Below are 26,921 nucleotides of genomic sequence, written 5' to 3'. Positions count from 1 at the left end.
TGCATTTCCATATGGAAGTTAGACAATTATATCATCGCTTAATATTACATAAACTCTTAACTTGCACAATTTTCTGAGTTTTTGTCTCCTTGTGTGTGCATAAGGACACTAAATTACTTATTAACCCCGTTTGGGGCACATGAATACTATGGAATCACTCCACTGTAGATTTCATTGATTCAAACCACCGTCGCTTCAATACATTTGTAATAATCCTTCTTGAGACGGCTTCGGAATCAGTCCTTTTTATTTCCACTTCCACAAATACACTTTACTCACACACTCTCCGTTGCTGGCAGACAACGGAGAGAGGGCAGACTTCACACCAAGTCCCCACCGCGCACGTGGCACCCAGAGCCCCCGTACGCGCGTGACCCTGCTCTTGTCGTTCCCAAGTCTGCTCTCGATCATTCCCTCTCTCTCTCTCTTAATCCCTTCGTCACGTGGTACCCCCCAGCCAATCCTCCATGGACAGCCTTGACCGTTCTCGATGGTTCCCTGTCAATCCCGGGACCACGCCTCTGATCCGGCTCCCCATTAGCTGGGGCCCCGAATGGCCAGGCCAATCACCCCTGCTGACATTCCATGATCACGCCGGGGCCATGCTCCTTGTCTCAACCCTTATTGGCTACAAAGCAGGACCGGCAAGCCAATCCCCACGTGAACCCTCTATGGCTGTTATTACACATTCACTCCACTGGAGATGCAATGGATTCATACCACTGTAGGTCAAATATATTCTTGGCAATGTTGGTTGTTTAGATTCACACCAGGCCATTGTTTAAATATTAATTTACCGTTATACATACATTACAGCAATATATATTCAAACCGCCGATCAGGATGTAGTCCAAGTTGATCAATTTAAATTATGATTCATGATAATAGGGTTTTCCCATTTTTTCAGGCAACAAAACAGGTATTAAGATGTTAAAACACCAAACTGAAACCTTTTACAAGGAATCATGTCTGTATTAACCACAATGCTTGTGGTCAGAATGCAAACAAAAAACATACTCTATTAATATATGCATTGTCCTTGAAACTGATTGGTCCACACCAGAGACAGCTTCTTTTGAGCCTCGTTTTAGACCAGAGGACGCCAAAGCCGACCTCTGGTCTAACACGCCTTCGGAGTCCTCTGGTCTAACACCGTTTGAGACCATCATCAGGCGATTTTTCTCAGAATTGTGGCAAAGAAGTTCAACATACATGAATATCCTCGTGTGCGCCCTCTGTGTCCTGGGCTCTAAATGTGATGTATCCGGATACGAGTGCTGCATATACAAATGTACCATGAGCCATATCAAAATACTCACAATGTCACGACTTCATACCAGAAATGTACTGACATTTGAAAGCTTTCCTTCTTAGATTGACACGAAGAGTGCTTATGATGAAACAAAATATGTGGAGCTGGCCATAGTGAATGACTACTTCATGGTAAGTCAATCACTTCGTGAATGTGAACACGTTTTTGTTGGCGCATAGCGGTCACATTTTCCTCTGTTAACTTTACACAACGTAATTAAAGTGTCTGTTGGACGTGCAGTGCTCAGGAGGACAAACTGTCCCTGCAGATTCCACACGCTAAGACGTCCATTATTATTAATATCATCCTCAAATACCTCTGTTTGCTTTCATCTTTCGAGCCCTATATTCTGAGGGCAATTACTATTACAGAGGGACACGCAGACACAATTCTGTGAAATCCATCACATGGTTTTTGGAACGTGATCGAGTGCTCATTTTTATTCCATTGTCAATTCCATTTCGTGAAAACATTGAGTTTGATCTGTCGAGTCTCTCCACCCTCTGGAGAGGGGGTACTATGATATGCAACTGCCTCCTAATTTACCAAGAGCTCAGTAACTAGGCTGTGACGTGGCAGATCTGCGCTACCATGCAGGCGAGGCAAGGATGCTAATTGAGTGAGCTTAAACACTTTAGGGTCATGGTTTATGAGAACAACAACAACAGTGTACAATACAAGTTTGATTTTTGTAAGTATCTAAATGCAGAAGAATGTCGAGACGTTGCACCAGAGTGGGGGAAGCACTGGGGGAAGGCGAGAATCGTGGGTGGAGCTGACTCAGCGGCAAGCCAGGGTTGCCACCTGTCCGGGTTGGACGTGGACAGTCCAGGAATTGGCATGTGTTCGGGTGGCAGCAGTTGCTTTGTAGGCTTTCACGAACAATATCGCCCGATGAAGCTGTTTGTAATCACCAGCGAAACGTCGTACTCAAATTACACATTTTGTGGGTAACTAATAGCCCTTACTATTTGGCTGTGTCGGGTAGTGGTTGGTTAACGACACATTTATATGTATGCAATCTAACCCAAAAATCTGTATTATGAATAGCGGTATTTTGTTGGAGTTTATTTTGATAGCCCGAGGCTGAGTCTGAGCTGATTGAGATGCACGTCTGGTTTTAGTTTCGTGGAAAAGTTGGCGACGTTACGGCGGGTGAGGTCATGGACTTGGGAGACAGCTAGCCGTGCTAAGGGGTGACCTGGGGTTGGGGTAGGCCATGGGGCCGACGCGGCCCAGATTAGGGGGTTGGTGACAAGGCCCCAGGATGTGCTCGGAGGAGCCCGTGGATGATTGATCTGTGGGCGGTCGGGCGAGCGAGCGCGCGCTTCCTCACCGGTAACAGTAGCAGCAGAGGAGGAGGCGTGTCCCTTCAGTGTCAACGTCACAGTGGCAACACGCATTACCCAATAAGGATGACAGATGGCAGCAGTCATTGCACACGCTTCCAAGCCAGGTGCTGAGCTGCCGTGTGCCGCACAGGGGCCGCTGTCAATGGGGCCTGCCTTTCGAAGATTTGAGATGAGGTGTGGTGGGTGTGAGTGGCTTGTCGCATGTGATGCGCACAAAGATTGTTATTCACTCGAATGCCGAATGTAGGCTTTGTGAATTGTTCGGCCAACGTTTTCTGAACCGTTGATTGAAGTTTGTGAATAATAAAAACAAAATTACACGGTTATAAAGTTGTTTAAATCGTGCTGTGTATGTGGATATGTTTTTGCAGTTTAAGAAACATCATTTGTCGCTGACGCACACGAACAGCTTTGCTAAGTCCGTGGTGAATCTGGTGGATGCCGTGAGTATCGCTGTGTCACTGCTCGTGCGCGTTGTGGTAGTAAAGGGAGCTCGGTGGACAGTCTCACGAGTTCCAGAATCTGCTGAAATAAGAAGCGAAATATTCAAATGTGAATAACGAACAAACTCACACGTTTCATTTTCGTCACCAGCTGTGTTCTGATTTTGACACTGAAGTCATCAGCACATGAGATTAAGAAATGTGTTTTCAATATTCTCAGTAGTGTATCAGATTTTGTCAGAGAAGAGCCACTGAAATATCACATGCATTTCTATATTTTACGTGTGTAGCACAATCTATAAATAACATGGCTATCACACGTAGTGTGCCGATACATAACTAATTAAATAACAATCTTGTTAACCCCAGTAGCTTTCTGCTCAGTGACAAATAGCTGAAAAACTAAAATAATTGTGAACAATTGTGAACAATTATTAGTATGCGCCAGTATGCATGAGTCATTGCTGGAGCAACACAAAAAAAATTACTGTCTTTTTAAATTCACTCCAGATCTATAAAGAGCAGCTGAACACTCGGATAGTTTTGGTGTCCATGGAAACGTGGACGGACCGCAACCGGCTGGTGGAGAGCGACGATCCTCTCCATATGCTGCACCTCTTCATGCAGTACCGGCAGCAGAACATGTCGGGCAGGAGTGACACAGTACACCTGTTCACGTGAGTCCATTCCCTCTGTTTGCTACGGGATCCTGCGACTGTGCCTGATTGGCTTCTCTGGGTGATCAACTTATTTTTTTGGCTAACCATCTAACAAAGACGGTCACCGCACCGCGTGCTTTCGGATGCACTTCTGCGGCCGTCTGGAACATTCTTCCTCCCGATATTAGGAAGCCACTGGAGCTATGTACTTCTAAATCATCATCTAGATTGAAAACTCATTCCTTTAGAACTGCTTTTTATGTTTAGTTTGCTGTCCTTCCCCCGCACCTTCGATTAGCACGGCTGGCTACCTACGGTGCGAAAGAAGTTCAACATACATACAATACATCATACATAAACAGCCGTTGTCTTCAGAATCAGAATATTCATGTATACTTGAGGAATCCGATGAGCTCTATAGCTCTATTTCACTGATTTCCAATACAGGCGGATCCAGAATGTTACAACAACAAATAGTAAAAAAACACGATAGGGGTGCAAAGTACAGGAAAGGTAAACAAATCACTTTAAAATTGACAATTAAAACAAGAACAAAAAATTGTATCTTACCACTTAAAGCCCACTGAGCTATGTAACTCTTTTTCAGAAGCGACCTGGCCACAAATGATAGTGGCTTATCGCGTGGAAATTTAGAAAAGCCAATACTCTAAACACGATTCTAAATGTGGAGGGAAAACCCGGAGGCCCCAGAGAAAAAGTCACGTGACCACAGGGAGAACATGCAAACTCCAAACATACAGGTGGCAGGGTTGGGATCGAACCCACGACCTCCTGTATACCTGGCGAGGTAGTTAACATCTCTACACCGTGGTGCCCCATCATCTCCAAGGATAATGTGCAGCTGCGTCTCAAAGCTTCCACGTACAAACAACAATATCAGATCTTTGTGCTTTCCCAGGGAAATTAGTTGTTTTCTCAACATCTCACTGCTCCAGGGGCACATTGCTTTGTCATTCGTGCAATATACCAACACTACTGAGATTAATTTCTGTAAGTGTTCAAAGTCAAAAGGTCATCGCAGGCAATGCTGTCGATGCCACCACAGCTCGCTGCTGCCTTCACGTTGTATGACACAGCCTGAAGTTGTTGCACGGTCGACACCCAACCTGCATGGTCTCATCACCATCGCGACCACCATCGCCCTCTGGGTGCCACTCCAGTGCCTGTGTCCATAGCCTGCCCCCTTCTAATCTGCACGCTGCCCCTGACCCATTGCGATCTCGTCTTCCTGACTACAACCGCGATCAATACTTGCCACGTTTCTGATTAGCATTCGCGAGTCACTTTCGTAGCGTCTTCTGCCTGCACCCCCCCCCTACCCATTGTCAGACGTGAGGGTCAGCGGCGGTGCTGCATGCAGGCCCACGGTGGCGAGACGTCACCCAAGGTGCCGCCGTAGCGAGACTCTGAATGATTTTAGTCAGGTTGACTTTTTTCTTTGTTGCTAGAATCGCAGCCACAATAGTTTGTGTTCGATAGAGCCTCCCTCCTTTATGTCTGGGCCGTCTAAGAGTGCTGTGCATGCCACAAAAGCGACTTACATCACATCTCAGCACAACACTTTTAAAAGGGCACCCCCAGTGCCAGCTGTTCCTGTGTGGCACAAGGGTTACTCAGCACCTGGCCTGCAAGTGGGTATTAGTCTTCCAGTAGGGAGCGATGATTGCTTTGTGTAATCCAAATTGAGTAATTTGGAGGGGGGGGTAATTTTTACAACTTCTATTTTGTTGTTGTTAGCATGACACCGGCACACAGTGGCCGACTCGGTTCGAAAGGCGTCAGGAATCTTTAACGTCCACCGTAGAGCGTGGAGCAGACGATGTGCAGCGTATTGTGAATGCACCCACAGCAACTACGGGTTATAACAAAGCAGTATGAACAGTTCATTTATACTGTGTAAACTCCGAACTCTGGGCCAGGTGGCCCCGTGGTAGAGCAAGGCAGCTCGCAATCTGAAGGTTGCGAGTTAATATCGTGGTTGGGGGTTGGCTCAGCCTCATGATCCCATCGGGGTCGATAAAATTAGTATTACTATGTGTGGAAGTCAACAGTGGTTGTCTTATGGAATAGACATGCCCCCCCTCCCCGCCATGACAATGTGGAATTTAGACCACTGGCTCAGGGCTGTGAACAAGAGATGAGTGCCAATGCCTCAATGCTCATTTGAGCAGGAAGTCACTTTGACTTGGGCCTCTGGGTGAATTTTTTCTGTGATCCTCTAAAGACCTGATCAGGGACTATTTGCGGAGTGGATGCAAATACATGTGTAGTGGGTTAAATGATTAGAGAGTCTCTCTGGGGCAACACGTAATTTATTTCACAATAATTCCTTAACACAAAGGGGTAACGGCCCCTTACACCCGATACAATAAGGAGGTAGCCCCTCCAGACTAATACGCCTCTCACTGGCTAATCTACACCCTTCTTGCGTGAAGCTTGTTGGTCTTCACTGGTACGGCTCTTGCCCTTTGGCTCTTCTCTTCAGGAGACCTCTTCGATCTGCGGGTGGACGACGACTGCCGGGACCGTTCAGAGGTCCGGCTTTTATGCAGGGCCGTGGCTCGCTCCGCCCCGGCCACACCTTCCTTCTCGATCCTTCTATCAGGACCTGGGGGGTGATGTCATCCCCCAGCCCCTCTCCTGGGGTCTGGGGTCTACATCTTGGTTACCGTTGGGCTCCGTGGCCCATAGTCCATTACCACTGGGGCTCAGCCCCTCTTCCGCCCCCTATTGGCACGTGTGAGATACTACCGGCTAACAGCACGGGAAGTGCACGATAATACCTCTACACATGTGTTTGTGCTTTTTAGTGGGAGAACATTTCTGAACAGCAGAAGTGGCGCTGCGTTTGTTGGAAGCATTTGTTCCACTGCAAAAGGAGGAGGCATCAATGAGGTAAGAGCTTGGCTAATGCTCCGCTATCTGGGGCCTTCATCGCAGGCATCCCAAAGCTCCCATTGTATATATGCTAAAGCGGTGAAGGTGGCAAGTGAACCGTGACGAAACTTGACTGATGTCTCTAATGAAAGTGAAACCAGTACACATCGCTCCTTTTGTTCCACTGCCATGAAATGGTAAAAGGCCAGGCTTTCAGGCTCGTCTCACTCTGGTCCATGTCCACAATGGCCACACAGATTCAAGAGCTGAATGGCTCACAGGGCTATACCTAATAAATGAACTTGAACTTGAACTTGAACCCTTTTCATGCAATTTTTTTACAGTTTTTAAAATTTTACCAGGTAAAGCCCACTGAGCGATATAGCTCTTTTTCAGAAGCGACCTATCCACAAATTATAGCTCAAAGAAGTGGCTTATCATTTGGAAATTTATAGCAGCCAAATACTTTTAAACGCATGTTTCTAAATGTGGAGGCAGAAAAAGGGAGAAAAATCCACCCGACCACGGGGAGAGAAAATGCAAACTCCAAATACCCAGGCAACAGGGTTGGGATCGAACCCGTGACCTCCTGTATACTAGGCGAGGTAGTGAACATCTCCGAGCCACTGTGGTGTTGTGGGGAGTATTTTAGCTGTATTTCATGTTATGCGGCAGGAGGTGTCTTTTAGCACAAGAGATACACTTATTTATAAATATGACGGGGAGGCGGCCGTGGATATATTTCAAAATCGTGGATAAAATATATATTTCCTGTCGATCTCTATGCCAAAAGCCACTAATATAGATATAAATTATGTTTAAGTTAAGAAAATTTAGTTTGTTAATGAACAAAACTACAATTTCGAGTAAGGAATGTTTTATTACAAAAGTCAATTTCGATTTATAACAAATACGAACGATCGACCGATCGATGCGCGTACTCAGTGATAACACTTCCTGCTACCACGCAGACGACTCCGCCCACGAAGTGGACAGCAAAGCCACGCAAATCGGATAAACCTCACGAGGATAATCGAGAGACTACTGTATTTGTTTTCAGTTCATAATGTGGTGTTTGATACACGTTTCGTATGTGTGGGTTTTCTCTGGGTAAATGCAACACACTCGTGAAGTTGGAATTGACTGAACACTCCAATAAACATAGTCCTGAGACCCAGGGAGCTGTTTGTGATTCGGCCAGGTGTAGTGACGTGGTGACCTCATCACCAGTGAATGCACAAAAATCCCAGAATAAAAAATGTGCCTTTGATTTAATTTGGATGAATTACATCCCTTGGGATTACTTACCTCCGTTGACTGCCATTCCACAAACAATTCTCTCCACAGCAGGCCAGGTGGAAAAGTGCTGACCTCTCATGCAGATAGGAGGTCGCTTGAACAGATTTCATAAGTAGTTATGTGATATTCATTTCCACAGATTATTCTCGAGTACAGGGTAATGCACTACCCTGATGGTGTTCTGAATGGATTATTCCTCTCTAGACATTACGTCAACAACACATGACATTGGGGGGGACCAAAAAACATGACATTGGGGTCTATCAGGCTATGGGCCTTCTGGAGGATTGTTCTGAAAGGAAAACACTGGACCAGTTTCGATCTTGTAAGTCTCATCAGCACTGTTTAGTTATTAAAACAAATGCCGGGTTGGACACACATTGCCAAGAAGGCCCATTGGCCGATGGACTCTAATGCCATTTAGTTTTGTTTGTGGTGCTGAGACAAGGCCCTTTATTCGTAGTTTGTGTGTGTGTTCTGTATTATCACGAGTCTGCCACGGCAGCGCACACAGGATTGTGTTTTGGGAAGCGCCGATGCGACGGGTGCTGATGTCAATGGCTGTTCTAACTGTTGCTGTCTGAAACGCTTTCCCTTCCGTTATTATGAATGCTGTTGCCAATAAATTGAAACTTGAGTCACTACCTATGAGATCTTGACTCAAAACTGCTCTAGAGGAGTTGTACACCCCTAGCTGCCAGTGCTATTCAGTGACCTAAAATAAAATGTTTCGCTCCGGATGATCGCTACAAAGTATGACCTGTGTTTTGATTTAGTGTGCTGATCTTAAAGGTGCATTGAAAAATTACAATACTCCGATTGATGCTCCTGCTGTTGTGGAGTGACTCATGCAGCCAGCTATGGCTGCAGGGTTTTGGTAGTACATGTTGTTTATGCCATTTATTGTGAAAATTCCGTCACAGTTCCTATGATTGCTTTTTCATTGCTTTCATGGCTTTATTTTTGGTGATTTCGAAAAGTGTATTGGTTTAGCCATGTTTGTTTGTTGTAGTACAGAGTTAGCCTGATGGCCTTAATCTAAGCTGTCTTGTGGTTGTTGTTGTTGTTGTTTGACTTGCATCCCACTGGGATTTTTGCACACAGCGTTGGTGTACGGTGTTTTTTCTGCAATATTTTTGCTGTCTTTTCTTGGATTTTCTGTTTGCATATTCACTTTAAGATGTTTTTTGTTAATGTTTTTGTTTTTTGTTTGTTGCGGTTGCACCCGATTCAAGAGCTGAATGGCTCACAGGGCTATACCTAATAAATGAACTTGAGCTAAATGAACTTGAATGAAGCCACTGGAACGATGCATTTTTAAATCTTTATTGAAAACTAATTTCTTTAGAACTGCTTTTTTTGTTTGGTTTGTTGTGCTTGCCCCGCGCCTCTGATCAACATGGTTGGCTACATACGGTGGAAAAGCAGTTCAACATACACACGTGATTTTATGGTGGAGGTGATGTTGATGATTTATTGTGTTTTTGTTTCTCTCAGTATAGCAATCCTGAAGGTATGGCTGTTACACTGTCTCAAAATATTGCACAAAACCTTGGGATGATGTGGGAGCCGAGACATTCAGCAGATGATTCAGGTGTTTGCAGAATGTTGTAAACATATCTATCCTTTCCACACATCTATCCTCTTACACAGTACATATACCTTCTATCATTGCTCGTCTATCCTCTTCCAAATACACCTCCCTCCCCTCTATCGTTCGTGTATCCATTCTAAATATACCTCTGCTATCTAGCTCTCACGAGAGATGGTGATGGCTTGCGAAAACCTTTATTTAGTAGTGGATTAACCGTGGATCATGATGATGATGACTGATGATATTTATAAAACAAAAATGTATCCTTCATGCACGGTTTAATATACCCTCCTCAAGAGTATTTTGTGCCATATTCATCTTTTAAGGCGTGAATTAACTGTGTATTGCCCAAATTTCTTTTTTTTAATCAAACAAAAATCTTGTTTTCCCGGATCAAACCGTGACAACATGTAACAGCGGCTACCGGAATCTGTCGTAAAAAACCCGTCATCGTTGCGAGCACAATGGCTCATCCGGGCAGATTCCCGGTGGCTTTATTTTTCAATGACAATCGAACTCTAGTTTACCACCAAACCCTGTGGCGGCGGCCGCCAGGTGAACTGAGCGTGCGCCCAAGCAGTGCCCGGTAGCTCCTCTTGCGCTTAAACACGGCGTTTGGTTGTTTCGCAGTGAGCTGCAAGTGTCTGGACAAATGGAACGGATGCATCATGATGGAGGATTCTGGGTAAGAAAATGAAAGATTTCCAGCAAACATTGATAGGAAAAAAAAATTGGGCTCAAGATAAATATGAGCAAAATTAAATTCCCCAAACAATTTTTTTTTGCCGAAACGAATCGAAATCATTGTTGGATGGGCACAACTGTGAAACGCAGGGCATAATGTGTTCCCAGGGCGAGTATTGGAGGCGGATCGGGATCGAACGATTACATAATAAGACGAAGGAGAGCACTTAGGCTTTCTGTGGAGAAATCTGTCCGGTGGTTCCATAGCCGAGATTTAGACTTAAAAACTCAACAAGCTCGTCAATAACACTGTGGCCTTAAAATATTACAAATATAACAGGTGACGTTTTGGTACCAATAGTCTACTTGATTTTTTTTTTTTGCTCTGAAGAAGGGCCATTGCTTGAACAGTTTAGGAGCGAGTTTATCACGTACGCTTTCGTGACCAATATCATCCATAACAGAGGTTTTTGGGTTTGATCGCGTAAATATATAAATGTGTCGTTAAAACCCGCCACCACCTGACACAGCCAACTAGTAAAGGTTGTCACATAAACAGAACGTGCCAATTCGTCACTAGTACAGCACACAGGTGTGTTGGAGAGCAAAGCCACAACATTTACAAACTGAGTACGACGTTTCGCCAGTAATTACAACTAGCTTCATCAGGCGATAGCCAGATTTGTGGAGAAGTCTTACTGTTTCGTTCCTTATGTAATGTGAGGATATATCTGGGTCACTGACGGATCACAACTCGTCACGATGATTGGCTCTGCCGGTCCTGGTCCATAGCCAATGGGGGGAAGCCTAGGGGCGTGGCCCTGACATAATGGAAAGGTGACAGCTGTAAGTAGAGGATTGGTTCTGCTGGCTTTAGCCACAGCCAATGGGGAGACGAGTCAGGGGCGTGGTCCCGGGAGCCTACGATGGAGTCTGGAAGATTCCATAGAGGCTAACCAGGATTGGTGGAAAGGTACCACGTGACCCGGGTATTAAATAGGGGTGGAGACGAACAACACGTGGTCAGAACTGGAACGAACGGAGGGAGAGGCCACGCGAGAGCGGGGGTCCAGGCTGCCACGTGGCAGCGCGCGTTTCTCTCTCTCTATCCCTCTCACGCTGTCTGTCAGCAGCGTGAAGGAGTGTTGTAAAGAAAGACAAATAAAGACCGGATTCCAGAAGTCGCTTCCACGACCTTTATTACACGTATATAGAGGCGTAGATGTGTTGACCACCCTTCTGCGTTCTTGCACAATGTGGGGGGGGGGGGGGATTACTGAGACAACGTACATTATGCATGTGCATTATGCGAGCCCTTTGAACTTGTCCTTCCTGTCTATTGTGTTTATTAAAATAGCCGTACCAACGGTAATCCCTAATGAAGTACGCTCCCCTTTGTAGGCATGCATCTAAATAATGTATTGTTTGACGATTTGCTTCTACGCAGCACTAAGGTGGTAGCTATCCGAACGGTTAAAGTTATTTTGATTTCTTTGAATTTCGATGGATTCTCTAATTATTTTTGGCCAGTAGTAGCTAGTTTTGCACAAAACTTCAACAGTATAAAAATCAAACTTGATTTGAAGCTTTCGTGACTGCAGGAATTATTTTTTGGTTCTTGCGATAAAGTCACATAGAAAGAAAATCATTAAAATTTTAGAATACGACGTTTCGATTGCCACACAAGCAATCGTCATCAGGTAGAAAACAAACCTAGTAAACTTATAAATATAATGCAATACAACACAGAGAGTCGGTTAACACAACAGTCAACACCCTACCTGGTTGATTACGTTCTTCCAAAGATTGTTAAATTTGAGAGACAAAACACAGACACGGAGACACACAGACAGATACACAAGCAGAGAGAGACACACACATAGACACACAGATACACAACGCTTCTGTGTCGAGGCCTTAAATAGAGAGGGGGGGGGCAGAGAGAGAGTTGGGTCTACTGGAGCAGAGAAATTAGCATGTCAATGAGAGAGTTGTGTGGAAATCCACCCCGCGGAAGCCGGGAGAGAGAAAGACCCAACAAGCCTGGTAAATTTTAGAGAGAGAAATAGGAAGTTTGAGAAGACGAACTTAGCAAAATTTTTGAAATGTAGTGCAATGCAACACAGAGAGTCGGTTAACACACAGTTAACGCATAGCCTGGTTGATTACGTTCTTCCAAAGATTGCTAAATTAGAAGTTAAGTGTGTAATTTGACAAACAGAGACACAGAGAGAGAAAACAAACTTAAATCCTCCCCGTAGAGGTGGTTCAAACTTTATTTGAAGCTTTCGTGACTGCAGGAATTACTGTTTGGTTCTTTCGGTAAAGTCACGTCGAAAGAAAATAATTTAAATTTTAGAATACGACGTTTCGATTGCAACACAAGCAATCGTCATCAGGTCTAAAATAAACCTAGTAAACTTAGAAATACAATGCAATACAACACAGAGACTTGGCTAACACAACAGTCAACACCCTACCTGGTTGATTACGTTCTTCCAAAGATTGCTAAATTTGATAGAGAGACAAAACAGACACGGAGACACAGCCAGACACACAAGCAGAGAGAGACAACACAGAGACACACAGAGACACACAGAGACACAACGCCTCTGTGTCGAAGCCTTAAATAGAGAGAGAGGAGTGTCCTTGTTGGCATGCGTGTTCTGCTACTGCTAACATTTGCATTTGGGATAATCTAATATTTCTCTGATCTTCTTTTAGTCTCGTGCTGATCATTCGTCCTGTTTGCCCAACATAACATTTACCACACGTGCAGTTAATCCTGTACACACCTTCTGTTGATAGCTTCGGTAATACATCTTTCGTACCAGATATTACATTCTGTATTTTATGTACCGTGCCAAATCTGACTCGGATGTTTTGTTTTTGGCTAGTTTATCAGTTACTCCCGCAATGTACGGTATTTTGATCGTTTTAATTACTTGGGCAGTTTCCATGCTCTTGTTATTTGCCATAACAACAATAACAACAAAACCCATCCATCCAGTTTACCATGGAAGTGGAAGCTGACAGAACTCGGACGGGGTAGAAATGGTAAAATAACACACAGTACTCTTTGGTTCTTTCGGTAAAGTCTCGTAGGTGAAAATAATAAATAAAATAAAATTTTAATGAATAAAAATTAAATCACGACGTATTGCATTGTATTTCAACACAAGCGTCCGTCATCAGATGGGGACAACCACAGCAAGAAACAATTGCCTACTTCAGCAGTTGTTTCTTGCTTTGGTTGCCTACTTCAGCAATTGTTTCTTGCTGTGGTTGTCCCCACCTGACGACGGACGCTTGTGTTGCGCCCGAAACGTCGTTATTCTTTTTTCCACCTACGTGACTTTACCGAAAGAACCAAAACGTATGGATCCTTGCAGTCACGAAAACTTCAAATCTAGAATAACACACAGTGTTTACCGAAAGAAAACGCATCCTGACGCCTATTTGAATGCAGTGGCTCATTCATCGGGCTAAGAAATTGTCAGATGGTGACAGCCTGAGAAGTGAAATTCAAGAAGCTCTGCAAATGAACGGTTACAATGATGCACAAATCATCAGGGCATTTAATACCAAAACCAAATCAAATAACAAGAGCATTGAAACTGATGCGAGGTGTAAACGAACGCCTCGGTTTTCGTCCCCCCCCCCCACCCAGGTTCCACCTCCCACGGACGTTTTCCCAGTGCAGCCTCGTGGAATACCAGGAGCTGCTGCAGCAGGGTGGTGGCGCCTGCCTCTTCAACAAGCCCACACAGGTGCCACCAGTGCCGGATTATCCTCATAGCAAAAGTGGCTACATATGCTACGGGCACCGCACTTTCAAGAGCCCCGCGCTAAATGCTTTCAAGCTTCAATTCCGGTTCAGTGATTCTGCACTTGCTCGATTACTATAGTACTACTAGCCTTTTGTCCATCCAAGGACGGGTGTATTGCAGTACATCTGAAACTTGCAAGCGAAAAGCAGACCACGACGCGATGTTCATTGCATCCATTCGTGTGCAATTTGTAAGGGTGCAGTGACACAGACCTATTTCAGTTTAAGGTTATAATCCCTTGTTCATCATGACGTCCTTTTTACTTTGATGTCTCAACAGCGTTATGGAGATCGCGTGACGTGAGGGTTCTGCCCCTGTAGTGAGGGTTGTGAGTTGACGCCGAGGAGGGGGGAGGAGGCGCCTCAGCCCCCCATGTGGAGTGACGTCAGCTGCTCATTATTATGAATGGCGCGGGGGTGTCCATTTGGAGGATGTCAACTGTTCATGATGATTAATGTGGGGGGCAGTTCGATATGGAGTGACGTCACCTGCTCATGATTATTAATGAGGGGGAGGGTGCTCCATGTGGAGTGACGTCACCTACTCATTATTATGAATGGGGGGGGGGGGTGTCCATTTGGAGGACGTAACCTCTTCATGATTATTAATGAGGCTGGCTGGTCAATGTGTAGTGACGTCACGAGCGTTGCACACAGACATTTTTGGCTCATTATAGAAGGTAATAATAATGGTGGGGGGGGGGGGTGTCCATTTGGCGAACGTCACCTGCTCATGAATATTAATGAGGGTGGCTGACCGATGTGGAGTGACCTCACGAGCGTTAAGGACATACATTCCTGGGTGATTATAGTAGGTATACTGCCTTCAACTTTTATGAACGACTGGGTGTTTAAGGTTAGCGATTTGTCGTATTATCTGACTGTATAGAAAATGAAAAAAAATACAATTAATTTACTATGCGAGTAAAAAATGTGTCTTTCAATGTTTAGTGTTATTTATTTAGGGTCCCTTTATAACATAGGCCCCTCACTAACTTCATCCGGCACTGGGTGCCACCTTTGTCGCCACAGCACGCGCGCACGTGCTCGTCGTGTCGGCGTTTGTTCCCCTTTGAGCGCATGCCGCGTTCCCTTCGTTGCGTCGAGCACGGCTGGGCCAGTATTGGGGTAGAGACGTCGCCGACTCTTTTCTTCACCCAGGCGACCACAGAGCACGGACTTAGGTGTTTCTTAATGTATCACGATAAAAACAAACAGTTACATGGATTTAAGGGTGTACAAGTAAAAAAAATTATACAATGAAGAATAATTAGTATTGTTTTTTACTTAAAATCTTGTCAATGATTCACATGTTGTCTGGGGCACTGTTCCAGTATACAACCAAGCAATTTAAATCAACTTTTCGAACCAATAGATCTCCAAAAGGAAAATGAGTGCAATTTAAATGCAGCGCTTGAACGCCATATATATGGTCTGCTAAGGAGATTTAATTTAAAGAGCTCAATCAGGTGCTTCATGGAGTGAGTGAGGTACCTAGCGTCTGAGAGAAAACGAAGATAAGAATAAAAAGCAACATCAAGACTTTTCAAGGCTATTTACAAAAGCATTGCTTAGCGTGTAAATCACTATACGTGGTATTTACAGCACGAATCCGTAGAATGATGAGATGTCGATTTCTGCTCCGAAGGAGCTCGTAACTCTGTCCCTATTATAAACACCTCGTGTGAAAGACCCGTTCCTGGCTTCGATCTTCCGCCAAGCTAATGGCCACAACTCTAAACCGCATGCACACAAACCGTGGCAGCAGATGCGGAGGCTATGGTCACCCAGATCAGAACCACTCCGCTACTCCTTGACGCAATAATCTGGTTCATCAACCACCTCAATGTAAAATTACAGCCATTTCTCTATTGCTCTACATCGACGTCAGCCGTATGACAACGAAGAAGAGAGAGATTGAGAATCTTCTTGTGAGCTCATGAAGCAAGCGAGGGCCTGGTGAGCATGTTGGCTACGTACGGTGCGAAAAAAGTTCAACATTTCTACTTATATTGGCAAAACATTGTCTCCTCTCTCGTTGGCTTCCCAATACAACGCTCGACAATACTTGGACGAATTACAAACGAATGGACAATGCAAAAGCTGAGTTTTCAGTCAGCAAACCAAAAGTGAATTGGCAACCGTAGGTGTGTGTCTTCACAATATTCTTACGCGATGCGGATCCCCGACACCCATCTGAGGATTGAGACGTTCTCCTTGGCTTTGCTACGAGAGCGTCGGTGTTCTGGTTCGAGTTGTGTCCGTATAGTTCACCAGTAAATAAACCGCATCAAATCAATCGATCAATCTTTATTTTGTACGGCGCCTTCCGCGAAAAGATCGCCTCTTAGAGCGCTTTACGTAAAAATGTAATGATCATAGAAAAGATTGTCAATTATTGCATCAACAGCAATAATTACAACCGGAAAGCATCAAAACACCGTCAGAAACGTAAATACATAAGACGTAAAATGTATGTAAAAGCGAGTAATGGTGTGTCAGTGTGAACGCTCGATCGTAACAATCTGTACGTGCACACTGAGCAGCTTATACAAGAACATACGACACCAACGATGCACTGACCAGGGAAACAGAAGACAGCATTAATCTTCAAAGTTGTCAGTAAAGAAGAGTAATATTCATGTTGATTACTTTTACACAGTTTAACACGTAGGCTTTCGCGACAAATATTTTTCAAAAACCTCAATAATGGATACTATTACACAGGGCAGTGTTGATAATATGTAGAGTAAAGAGAGTAACTCGTCAAACGGCATCCCATGACAACGTCGGTCTACTGCCTGCAGCGTTGCTGTCACAGTGAAAGTATTTGTATAGAGGCATCGGGACGAGAAAATTACTTCTCTCAAGAAAGCCACGAATATTCTCAAGAGTCAGTGTCTATCCTCCGTACGACACATCAGTAGCAAGCTGCAAAAAAATGAGCTGATTGACACACAACAGCTAGGTTTGTCAGCCGTCATCCGTCTTAAAGCTACATTCCATTTTACGTGCTATGAAGAATGGCCCATTTCTCAAGATGTCACCTGTTATATTGTTTTTCCTTGTAAGGCTCTCAATGTTAAACCACGACACTGCCCGATTGCCCACACACTGTATCGTGTGCTCTGTGCAGTGTTAAATTCAGTAAGGCCACGGCTTGCCGCTGTTTTACTCATTTAATGTGAATGCATCGGTTAAGTTTGGCCAAACTGTTCCCCTTTTACGACAGCCTAAATCCACGGGCCACATTCCCCAGCAAATCTGGATCCGGAGATGGATCGTGGCATTGCAGTCTTGTGAGTGATGGCGATGGTGTATTTCAGGCCTTCATCCAGCAGTGGAGAGGCAATAGCTGATGGTGGTGATGATGGTGATGATTAAATGGCAAAACAATGACACGTTATGTGAGAAATGGTGCAACATCCAAATGGTTAATCGTGTTTGTAAAGCAATACATCATTGAGCATCATATTCTTAATATTTTTGTTACTCAGTTGCTGAGCACAGGCCCAAAGTTCAAACAACGTCAAGTGGGTCAGCGACAGACGGCACGTGCCAAAGTTGTAAAAGATAAGGGTGTTGTAGTATGTGTCTTGAATTGAGCCGGATTATTATTAAGAGCTTGGGGGGGAAAGAGACGATGGGGGAAAGAGACGATGGGAGGAAGTTCAACAGTTGAGCAGTGCTAGGGAAGAAGCAGGAAGAAGAGTAGAGGAGTGGTGTGGTCTACAGTGTGGTGAGTGGGTGGCTAAGTAGGTGAGTTAACAACCCCCTACCTCCTCATGGTGCCGGACGGGCAACGCTGTCGTGGGCAGTGCCGTGGGGGGAGGGCCAATTCAGATTGGTCTTTCCCCTCATGGCTTTTGTAGCCACCACAGCGGCCAAATGGGGGCTCTGGACGGGTGCAAGAGGCTGGTAACCCTTCCACCTTCAATTAACTACCACTAAACTACGATGCATAAAACTTATTAAGCTTGTGCCGGAGGCCCCGGGGGGACAGGCGTCTATGATGGGCGAGGTTTAGGACTGTGGCTACTTTGGGTACACGGTCCAGACCTACCCAGAGACCCTGGCTGACAGAGGAGGTGTTCAAGCTGGCTGAGAAAAAGCGACAGGCCCACTCTCATCGGCTACAGCATCCCACGTCGGAGAATGAGGAGGCTTACCGCAGCCTTTGCTCGGAGGTTCGGAGAGCCATGAGGCGCTGCAAGGATGGGTGGTGGTCATGGGTTGCTGAGGAGATGGAGTCTGCCTCAGTGGCTCACGATCACAAATCACTCTTTAACTCCTTCAAAAAAGTACCCTACAGCGCCACACCTATTACCATCATTAGGGGAAAGAACGGGGATCCAATCTCCAACCCCCAGGAACAGGTTTGCAGATGTGCTGATAATTTCTGTGAGGTCCTGGGCGAGGGGAAATCCCTCACCCAGGAAAACAACGTGGGACATAGTGAGGATGACCCTGCCGAGGCTGCGGTGCCTCAAATATTGTAAGAAGTCACCCCCTGTGGGTGGCTGGTTGAGCTGCCATCTGTGGAGGAAGTACTGAGGGCGATCCAGAGTCTGAGACCAGGAAAGGCACCGGTCAGAGATGATCTCCCAAGCGAAATGCTGAGGGAGGGTGTGCCCAGATTGCACTGAACGGGTTCTGCAGGATTGGAAGGATGCCCCGGTGTCCCCCTCTTTAAAAAGGGGGACCGCACAGACTGTAACAACTACAGGGGCATCTCACTCTTCAGTGTGCCAGGAAAGGTCCTGGCAAGGATTATTCAGCACCGCCTTGCTAGGCACGCCTGGGAGAGGCTTGCGGAGCCCCAATGCGGTTTCAGGAAAGGGCGGTCCTGCACACATGCCATATTTTTTCTACGTCTGCTGGTCAAGGCCTATGAAACCATCAGTAGGCCTGGGCTCTGGGTTGTTATTCGTGCTTTCGGAGTACCTGAACCTCTGCTCACAATCATTAAGGACCTTCATGATGGTGAGCGGGCCAGCTTAAAACTATGTGGCCGGGAGTCAGAGCCATTCCCTGTACACCTTGGGGTGTGACAGGGATGTCCTCTGGCTCCCACATTATTTAACTTATATTTTGACCACGTAGTTCGTGAAGCCTTCAATAGCTGTACCAGAGGAATTTCCATCTGGTACAGATACAATGGGAGGCTGATCGATGCCCGGGTGCGGTCAAGTTGATGGCTCCCTATTGGTCAACCACGTTATGTATGCCGATGATCTGGTGATTGCTGCTCACTCAAAGGAGGAGTTGGAGGCGCTGCTGCTGAACCTGGAGCTTGCCACCAAGAGCTGGGGCCTTACCATCAGGTCCACCAAAACTAAGCACCTGTTTGGGTATTTTGTACCATCAGACACTCCACCTCCACAACTCCCAATTGGTGATAGGGCAGTTGTGGAGAGAGTGGAGAGTTTCTCATACCTTGGCAGTGTGCTCATGACTGACTCCGGTTTAACAGCAGAGATCTCACTCCGAATCAGTCGAGCGGCATTATCTTTTCATCGGTTGCGTAACGCTACCTGGTCTCTCGCTCCACACTAAGCTTCAGGTCTTCTCGGCCACAGTCATTCCCTCCCTTCTCTATGCATGCGAAACGTGGACCCCCCTAATGGATCATCTTCGCCGTTTAGAAACATTTAGGCTGGCCTGCTTACGATCCATCCTGGGTTTAACCAGGCTGGATTGTGTGAGGAGCTCACAAATCCTTGAAAAATCTGGACAAAGTCCCATCGGTGAGCTCCTCCGGCGGACAAAGCTGCGTTGGCTGGGTCATGTAACCCGCATGCCCACCCACCACATGCCTAAAAAACTTTTGTTTGGCCGGATCGAGGGGGCAAAACGGGTGTGGCACGGGCTAGAGAAGACATGGAGTGATGTGGTACAGGAGGTTGTGGAGCTGAGTGGACTTGCCGATGACTGGTCACAGCGGTGTCATGATCGGCCTTTGTGGAGGAGGCTCGTGAAGGACGCTACTGGGCAGTTGGAGGCAGTCGCCCTCCAACAACAACGGAGGGCGGAGGAGCGATGCTCACAACAATGAGCGGAGCGCCGAGTGGCTAAAGCACAGCAAGTTGGCACAGTAGGAGGCACAGGTGGTGAATCAGCCAGTCGTCTCAGTCAGTCGACCCGTGGCATCTGGGTCTGCCCCGAGACCTCCTGGCAGCGGGCATTCAACACTTCACGTGGCCTCAAGGGGCACATAGCCTGACACAAGCGTCATGGTGATGTCACCGCCACTTAGTGTCGAATGGCGGTTGTTGCTGTTGTTGAGTTAGCGAGTGGAGTGAGTGGGTGAGTGAATCGGTGAGTGGGCGGCGAGTGCACCAGAGGGTGAGTGAGTTGTTGCGGCCTGCTCTGTGATGGATGAACACGATGTCAATCATTCGAAAGAGTGGTGGTAGGTCGTCTGGTTGATCGCTCGTGGAGGAATCTGTGAGTGATCTTCATGGGAATGGTGGCAACGTAAATATTCTAAGTTTAAGACGTAGGCTTTCATGACCAATATTCCTAATAAAGGTGTTTGGGTTAGATTGCGTAAGTATAAATGTGTCTTAAGAGTGGTCTAATGCTGTTCTGTAGCTCTTGCAGCCTCCAGAATGTGGGAACGGATTTGTGGAGCATGGAGAAGAATGCGACTGTGGCTCCTCCGCTGTGAGTGTTTCACGCTTTTCAGAAGACGGCTCTGTGTGTTGATTCCCTATTATAGGGATTCCTCTACTTACAAACGACTTAGGTTACAGAGGTCTGTTCCTAAGTCGATTTTTTCGTAAGTCCAACTTTACTCATGTCGATTCCAAACACGTTGTATGGCATGTACACTTAACAGGGAGAATGGCTTTAAAAGTTGTACAATCTTCTGTAGATGCCACTGGTTCTGCATGTCCTGCAGATGTAAATGCCACCACCGCCATCTATTGTGCGGCGGTTGACCTTACGGCTCTCGGTCCAAACAGGCAACTGGACATACGTATCTCTGAAAGTTCGTGTCGAATCTTCGTGAGTAGAGGAATCCATGTACAGCCCAAGGCTGTACATTTAGTACATACACAAAAATCGGTCGAAACTTGACCCCTCCCCCGCTCCCTGTATGCACGCGTACTTTTTACCCCCCCCCCCCCCACCTGCGTACGTACGCTTGACGCACCCCCCCCCCCCGAATCCTATAGAACGGCCGATATTTAATCCACGCAGAAACTATCAAGGATTGATAATATCAACGTGTTTAAGCGAACAGATAATCCACCGCCGGACTATCTAACTGATTTGAAGGCCAATGTAGACAAATTATTATCGAGGCTTCACCCCCCCCCCCGTTTCCTATGCGTACATACATTGCCAGTCGACTCCCCATACGCAAGCGTACACATTTGGGTTAACCCCCGCCTCCCCCCTCCATGCGTACGTACTAAATGAATGGCCCCTTAGCATGGTTGTAGATGTACGGTGCGAAATAAATTCTACATACATAATTGGATCTGCTGCTGACGCTACGGACACATTACCATTGCAACACTTCCACAATGGGGAAGATTTTAAAATATATGTGAATATGGAACGGCAAATAGAATGGGCTAATGAAAGCTAATCAACTGTTTATATTAGAAAAAAACAGTTCCATTGAGAGTCCATTTAAATGTCTCATCCATAGATTAGGGGTGTGGGATCTAGGAGCTGCAGGCCAGAAACGGCCCACGACTTCATTTCTTACGACCACTGACCACATGAGGCCTAACGCTTAGATTCGGCCCACAAACAATATTGGTTCCCTGCAAGCATCTTGGCTGCACTGATAGGGTAGTAGAGGGGAGATACTCTCAGCCTGGCAACGACGCCGTGTTTGTAACGTTAGCACGCCGAGTCACGTTTCTCACCCAGGGGCCTCGTCGCGGACCTCCATGCATCAATAACATGCTTAAAATCGCACCTCCGATTAGCATGATTAGCTATGTACGGTTACGAAAGAAGTTAAATAATACATAAATACATAAAATAATAAAAACTACGCCTTAAATTACAGTATTTCTTCTCACCACGGCCTTGCAGATCACCAGTTGTCCACGGACACAGTTTGGAAACCTCTGACCTAACACGTTGTCCTTGTATTCTTTTCAGGAATGCGAGAAGATGGGTGGTAACTGCTGCAAGAAATGCACCCTGACACACGAAGCCCTCTGTGGAAATGGTCTCTGCTGCGACTCGGAATGTCAGGTTCGTAAACCGCATTGCAATTGTCCACGAAGTCGCTGTTACTGACAGTGATACCAAAAGTTACTTTCTCACGTGTGGCGAGTGTCAGTCATACGGTGACCGGCTACATTTGACAACCAGGGACTTGTTACGGTGAACATGTGTACAGTGGGCACGTGATGTTGTTTACGTAAAAAAGTTAAATTATAAGAACAACAAAATACCGTAACAATTAGGGAGATGAAGACAGGTGCTAAGAAGACTTGAGAGGGATAGAGATGGGAGGAGAGTGGGAGAGCTGGTCAGTGATGAGAGATTCAATTAAAGAAGGAAAGGTCAATTAGATCCTGAAAACGTTAAGAGAGCTGTGGGGAGATGAGACGTGTCGTCGTCGACGTGGATTCGGAGTCAGGGTGCAGCTGGAATAAGGCGAGGTGATGATGATGTTGGTGGGCGTGATGTGTGGGGCAATTGAAAAGGCAGAGAGAGCCGTCTAGTCACGTACATCGTGTGCGGAGCTCGCGAATTGATGGAGAGATGCTAGAAATATACAATGATTGAGATGGATAGAGAGGTATATGAAACAGAGAGAGAGAGGGGCAGGGGGAATTGTAGGGTACACAGGGACGAAACATTCATAATCAACGTTTTTGGGTTTAGATCACGTTATTTATAAATGTGTCGTAACCCTCCACCACCCGACACGGCCAATCAGTAAAAAAGTGTCACGTTGACAAAAGACAAATAGTTCACTGCTTTAGCCCACCGGTGTGTTGAAGCGTGAAACCACAACATTTACAATTTGAGTACGACGTTTCGCTGGTAATTGCGGTTTTTAAGTTTTATTCAGTATCTCGGCGGTGACAACAAACCGAAAAACAAACCGAAACCCGAGGGGGCGCCCCCTCACTCGCGCCCTAAAGGTCCCGCTCAGTCACCGACCCATCCTCTGGGCCGGGATCACCCGTGCCACAGCATCGGAGGGGAAGCCTCCCCTTCCAGCCATGCACACCTTCACCCCCGGATGCCGGCGAGGACCTCCCACCCCCCCCCCCGCCCTAGCCCACCCTGGGCAGCGGCCACTTCCATCGTTCCCTTGCGGCCTCGCGCCCCATTTTCCCTTGGTCCATCTCTACCACCCTTTCCAACAGTCTCCTCGCAGCATAGCATGTCTCCAACGGGGACGTCAGGGACCCCTCCAGCCCCTTCTTTCGCGCTTTCCACAGCGCCTCTTTCGTCGCTCCTATTACAGCCCACACCCGGTCCCTGTCCTCCCTCCCCACCCCCCGCAGCTCTCCCCACATGACGTCCCGTGCCGTCACCCTTGATAGAGCGAAACGGGCCAGCAACGGCTTACTCCTCCTCCAGACTTCCTGGGCGAAAGGGCACGCCACCATCACATGCGCCGCAGTTTCATCCGCGTTGCAGCCCCTCGGGCACTTGGGGGTATGCGCCATTTGGCGGCTGTACAAGAAACCCCGCGTCTCCAACCTGTCTCGGACAGCCAGCCATGACAGGTCCCGCTGCTCCTTCGTGAGCACTGCCGACGCCACATTCCTCCAAATCTTCCCGTGCGTCTCCCTCCTCGCACCGGCCACCTCGTCACAGGCCTCCTCCTTCTCCACCGCAGCCCGCACCTCCCTGGGGGCCCACCGACCCCCCCACCGGCTCAGGCCGTGCTGCCCGACGTAGCTCCCCACCACGTCGCTAACCCAGCCCCCCGGCCAGTCCAAAGGGGTGCTCCTTCCTGCCTCAGTCATCCCGAGCCCCCGCAACCGCCACGTCAGTCGGTACCTCATATACCACGCTGCCTTGCCCCGCGGCTCCGCAGAGAAGAACAGCCGCAGCGCATTGCAGACAAAGGTCGATTGCAGGGTATACCCCACATTTGGGGCACCCCTCCCCCCATTCTGGACCTGCAGACACACCACGGCCCTCCTCACCCTCTCCATCCCTCCCCCCCAGATAAACCTGAAAATCGCCGTGGTCAAGGCCTTAGCCTCCCTCCCACCTGGCGGGTACACCTGCGCCAAGTAGTTTAGGGGTGGTAATATTTCTGTTTTAACCACCATAATTCTACCGGCCATCGTGAGCCGCCTCCCAGCCCACTTACCCAGGCAGCCCTTTGCCTTCCTCACCCCCTTCTCCCAGTTACCTTCCCCCATCCTATCCCCACAGAAAAACACCCCCAGTATCTTTATCCCCTCTGTTTGTAGACTCAGCTCCGGCGGCCGACCCTCGAAAAGCCTCGGGTCTCCAAAAACCATGAGCTGACTTTTCCCCACACTGACCTTCAATCCGGAGGCCGCGCAGAACCTCCCCATCCCCTCCATTGCCCTCCATACCGATGCCACGTCCCTGCATAGCACGGCCACGTCGTCCATGTACAGGGTCACCTTTCCCTGCTCCTTGCTCCCCGGTATTACCACCCCCCCAATCCTCTGGTCATTCCTTATCATCTGCGCCAGCGGCTCCATGCACATGACAAATAGCACTGGGGACATCGGGCATCCCTGCCGCACCCCCGATCCCACTGGGATGATCCCGGAGCATTCCCCATTTATCAGGAGCCTGGCCCTGAGCCCCCCATAGAGTCGCTTCACCCACTCCACCAGGGGCCCGCACACCCCCATCCTCTCCATCACCGCCAGCATGAATTCATGAGAGAGGCGGTCGAAGGCCTTGTCCAGGTCCAGACTTAGGATCCCCAACGGACACCCCCTCTCTCTCTCGCCTTCAATCGCCTCCCTCAAGACCACCAAAGTGTCCGCGATCCTCCTCCCCGGGACCGCACACGTCTGGTCCGGCCCCACCACCTCACCCACCACCTTCCCCAGTCGCCCTGCCACCACCCTTGCCACGATCTTATAGTCCGCGTTCAGGAGGGTTATTGGCCTCCAACTTCCCAGGTCCCTACGCTCCCCCTTCCCTTTATAAATCAGTGTCACCAGGCCCTCCTGCATGTCGTCCGGTACCTGCCCCTCCTCCAACGTTTCCCTACAAATTTGCACAACATCCTCCTTCAGGAGTTCCCAGAATTTTATGTAAAAGTCCGCCGGGATCCCGTCCGGGCCTGGGGTCCTGTTCTTGTTCAGCCCCTTCACCGCCCCTTCCACTTCCTCCCATTGAATCCTCTCCCCTAGCGCCTCCGGGTTCTCAACCCTCTTCGCCAATGCTCCCAGCAGCTCCTCCCGCCGCCCCCCATCTATCCCTTTCCCTTTATACAACTCCCCATAAAAGTCCTCCGCTACACTAATCATCCCTTCCGTCGTCACCTGTCTACCCCTAGTAGGACTAACCAGCTCCCTCATTTCATTGTCTCCCTCCCTACCCGCCTTAAGGAAAAAACGTGTACACTGCTCCCTATCCTCTGTTGCCCTGACCCTCGCCCTATACACTAATTGCCTAGCCCTCTTTTCCAGGACTGAGGCTACCCTCCCCTTCATCTCTGCTATCCTTTCTCCCACCGGGAACCCTAGCCCTAGCAGCCCATACAGCCTTTCTAACCTAGCGTTCCATTGTCTCAAATCCCTACCCACCCCCTTTCTTCTACTGTAACACTGAAAGAACGTTCTGATCCTACACTTTACATGCCCCCACCACTCCACCCTCGTGGGGAAGCACACCTGCAGCGTCCTCCAGGTGGCATACGCTCGCTTGAAATCCTCCACCAACTCCTGCTCCGCCAGCAAGCCCACATTCATCTTCCACACGCCCTTCCCCCTCTTCACCCCCCCCGGGATCACAAGCTCCGCCACCACCATTCTGTGATCCGAGAGGGGAAAAGGTTCCACCCCCGCGCTGCCCACGTTTACCTTGTCGGAAACGAAGATAAAGTCAATGCGTGACTGTGCTCCCCCACTCTTGTCCGCCCACGTGAACTCTGGCCGCGTGCCGTGCATCCTCCTGAACGTATCCACCATCCCAAAGGTCCCCATCAGCTCCCTCAGTTCCCTGGAAGAGGAATCTAACTTCCTCCTCCCCTTCACTGACACCAGGTCCGCCAGGCCTAACGGGCAATTAAAATCGCCCCCCACGATGACCTGCCTCCTGGTGGCCAGTAGGCCCGCCAGGCTCTCCCACACCTCCTTCCTTTCCATGCACCGTACCGGGGCGTACACGTTTATCAGCCGAAGCTGCACGCCCTGGTAAGTAGCGTCTAGACAGAGAAGCCGACCCGGTATTATTTCCTGGGTCCCTTCTACACTCATTCCCCGTCTTCCTATAAGGGTGACCACACCTGTGCACCTGCTCTCGTTGCTGCCAGACCAAAAGTACTGTCCCTTCCATCCGTCCAGCAGAGCCTCCGACCCTAGGGTGTAGGGGAGGTGACATTCCTGGAGGAAGATTACATCGCTTCTGGTGAGCTGCAGCCACTGCATGATTGCCCCCCTCCTTCCCTTCCCCTTCATCCCTCTCACATTGACCGATGCTGCGGATATGTCCATGCCGGGGCGTGATTTATCCCGTGTCGGACTCCGGCGCGCGCTCCCTCCTCCTGCCTTTGCCCGCCTTCCCCTTAACCGTTTTCCTCCCCTTTGATTTACGGGGCTTTCCCCGGATCAAACGTTCCCCCCCTTCCCCCCACCTCCACCCCGACTCTCCCGAGTCCGGCGCGGATCCTGAAGGGCTCGTGTCTTCCTGGGGAC

General features: G+C 47.9%; 1 protein-coding gene across 1 annotated transcript in view; it reads left to right on the top strand.

The window, feature by feature from the left end:
* The window catches only part of LOC144724778 (disintegrin and metalloproteinase domain-containing protein 11-like), a 95,396-nt gene that overhangs the window by 28,444 nt on the left and 40,031 nt on the right, over positions 1-26,921 (top strand). Inside the window, exons 9-17 of the mRNA XM_078604165.1 lie at positions 1,375-1,443; positions 3,036-3,107; positions 3,618-3,784; positions 6,598-6,682; positions 9,461-9,557; positions 10,188-10,242; positions 13,912-14,011; positions 20,665-20,736; positions 22,198-22,293. Coding sequence (XP_078460291.1) covers positions 1,375-1,443; positions 3,036-3,107; positions 3,618-3,784; positions 6,598-6,682; positions 9,461-9,557; positions 10,188-10,242; positions 13,912-14,011; positions 20,665-20,736; positions 22,198-22,293 — 813 coding nt within the window. The remainder of the gene's footprint in view (positions 1-1,374; positions 1,444-3,035; positions 3,108-3,617; positions 3,785-6,597; positions 6,683-9,460; positions 9,558-10,187; positions 10,243-13,911; positions 14,012-20,664; positions 20,737-22,197; positions 22,294-26,921) is intronic.

Source organism: Lampetra planeri, chromosome 21, assembly GCF_965212315.1.
Source record: "Lampetra planeri chromosome 21, kcLamPlan1.2.h2, whole genome shotgun sequence".
NCBI classification, from domain to species: Eukaryota; Metazoa; Chordata; class Hyperoartia; order Petromyzontiformes; family Petromyzontidae; genus Lampetra; species Lampetra planeri.
Note: the sequence above shows the minus strand (reverse complement) of the source record. Positions and strands in the feature narration are given on the sequence as shown.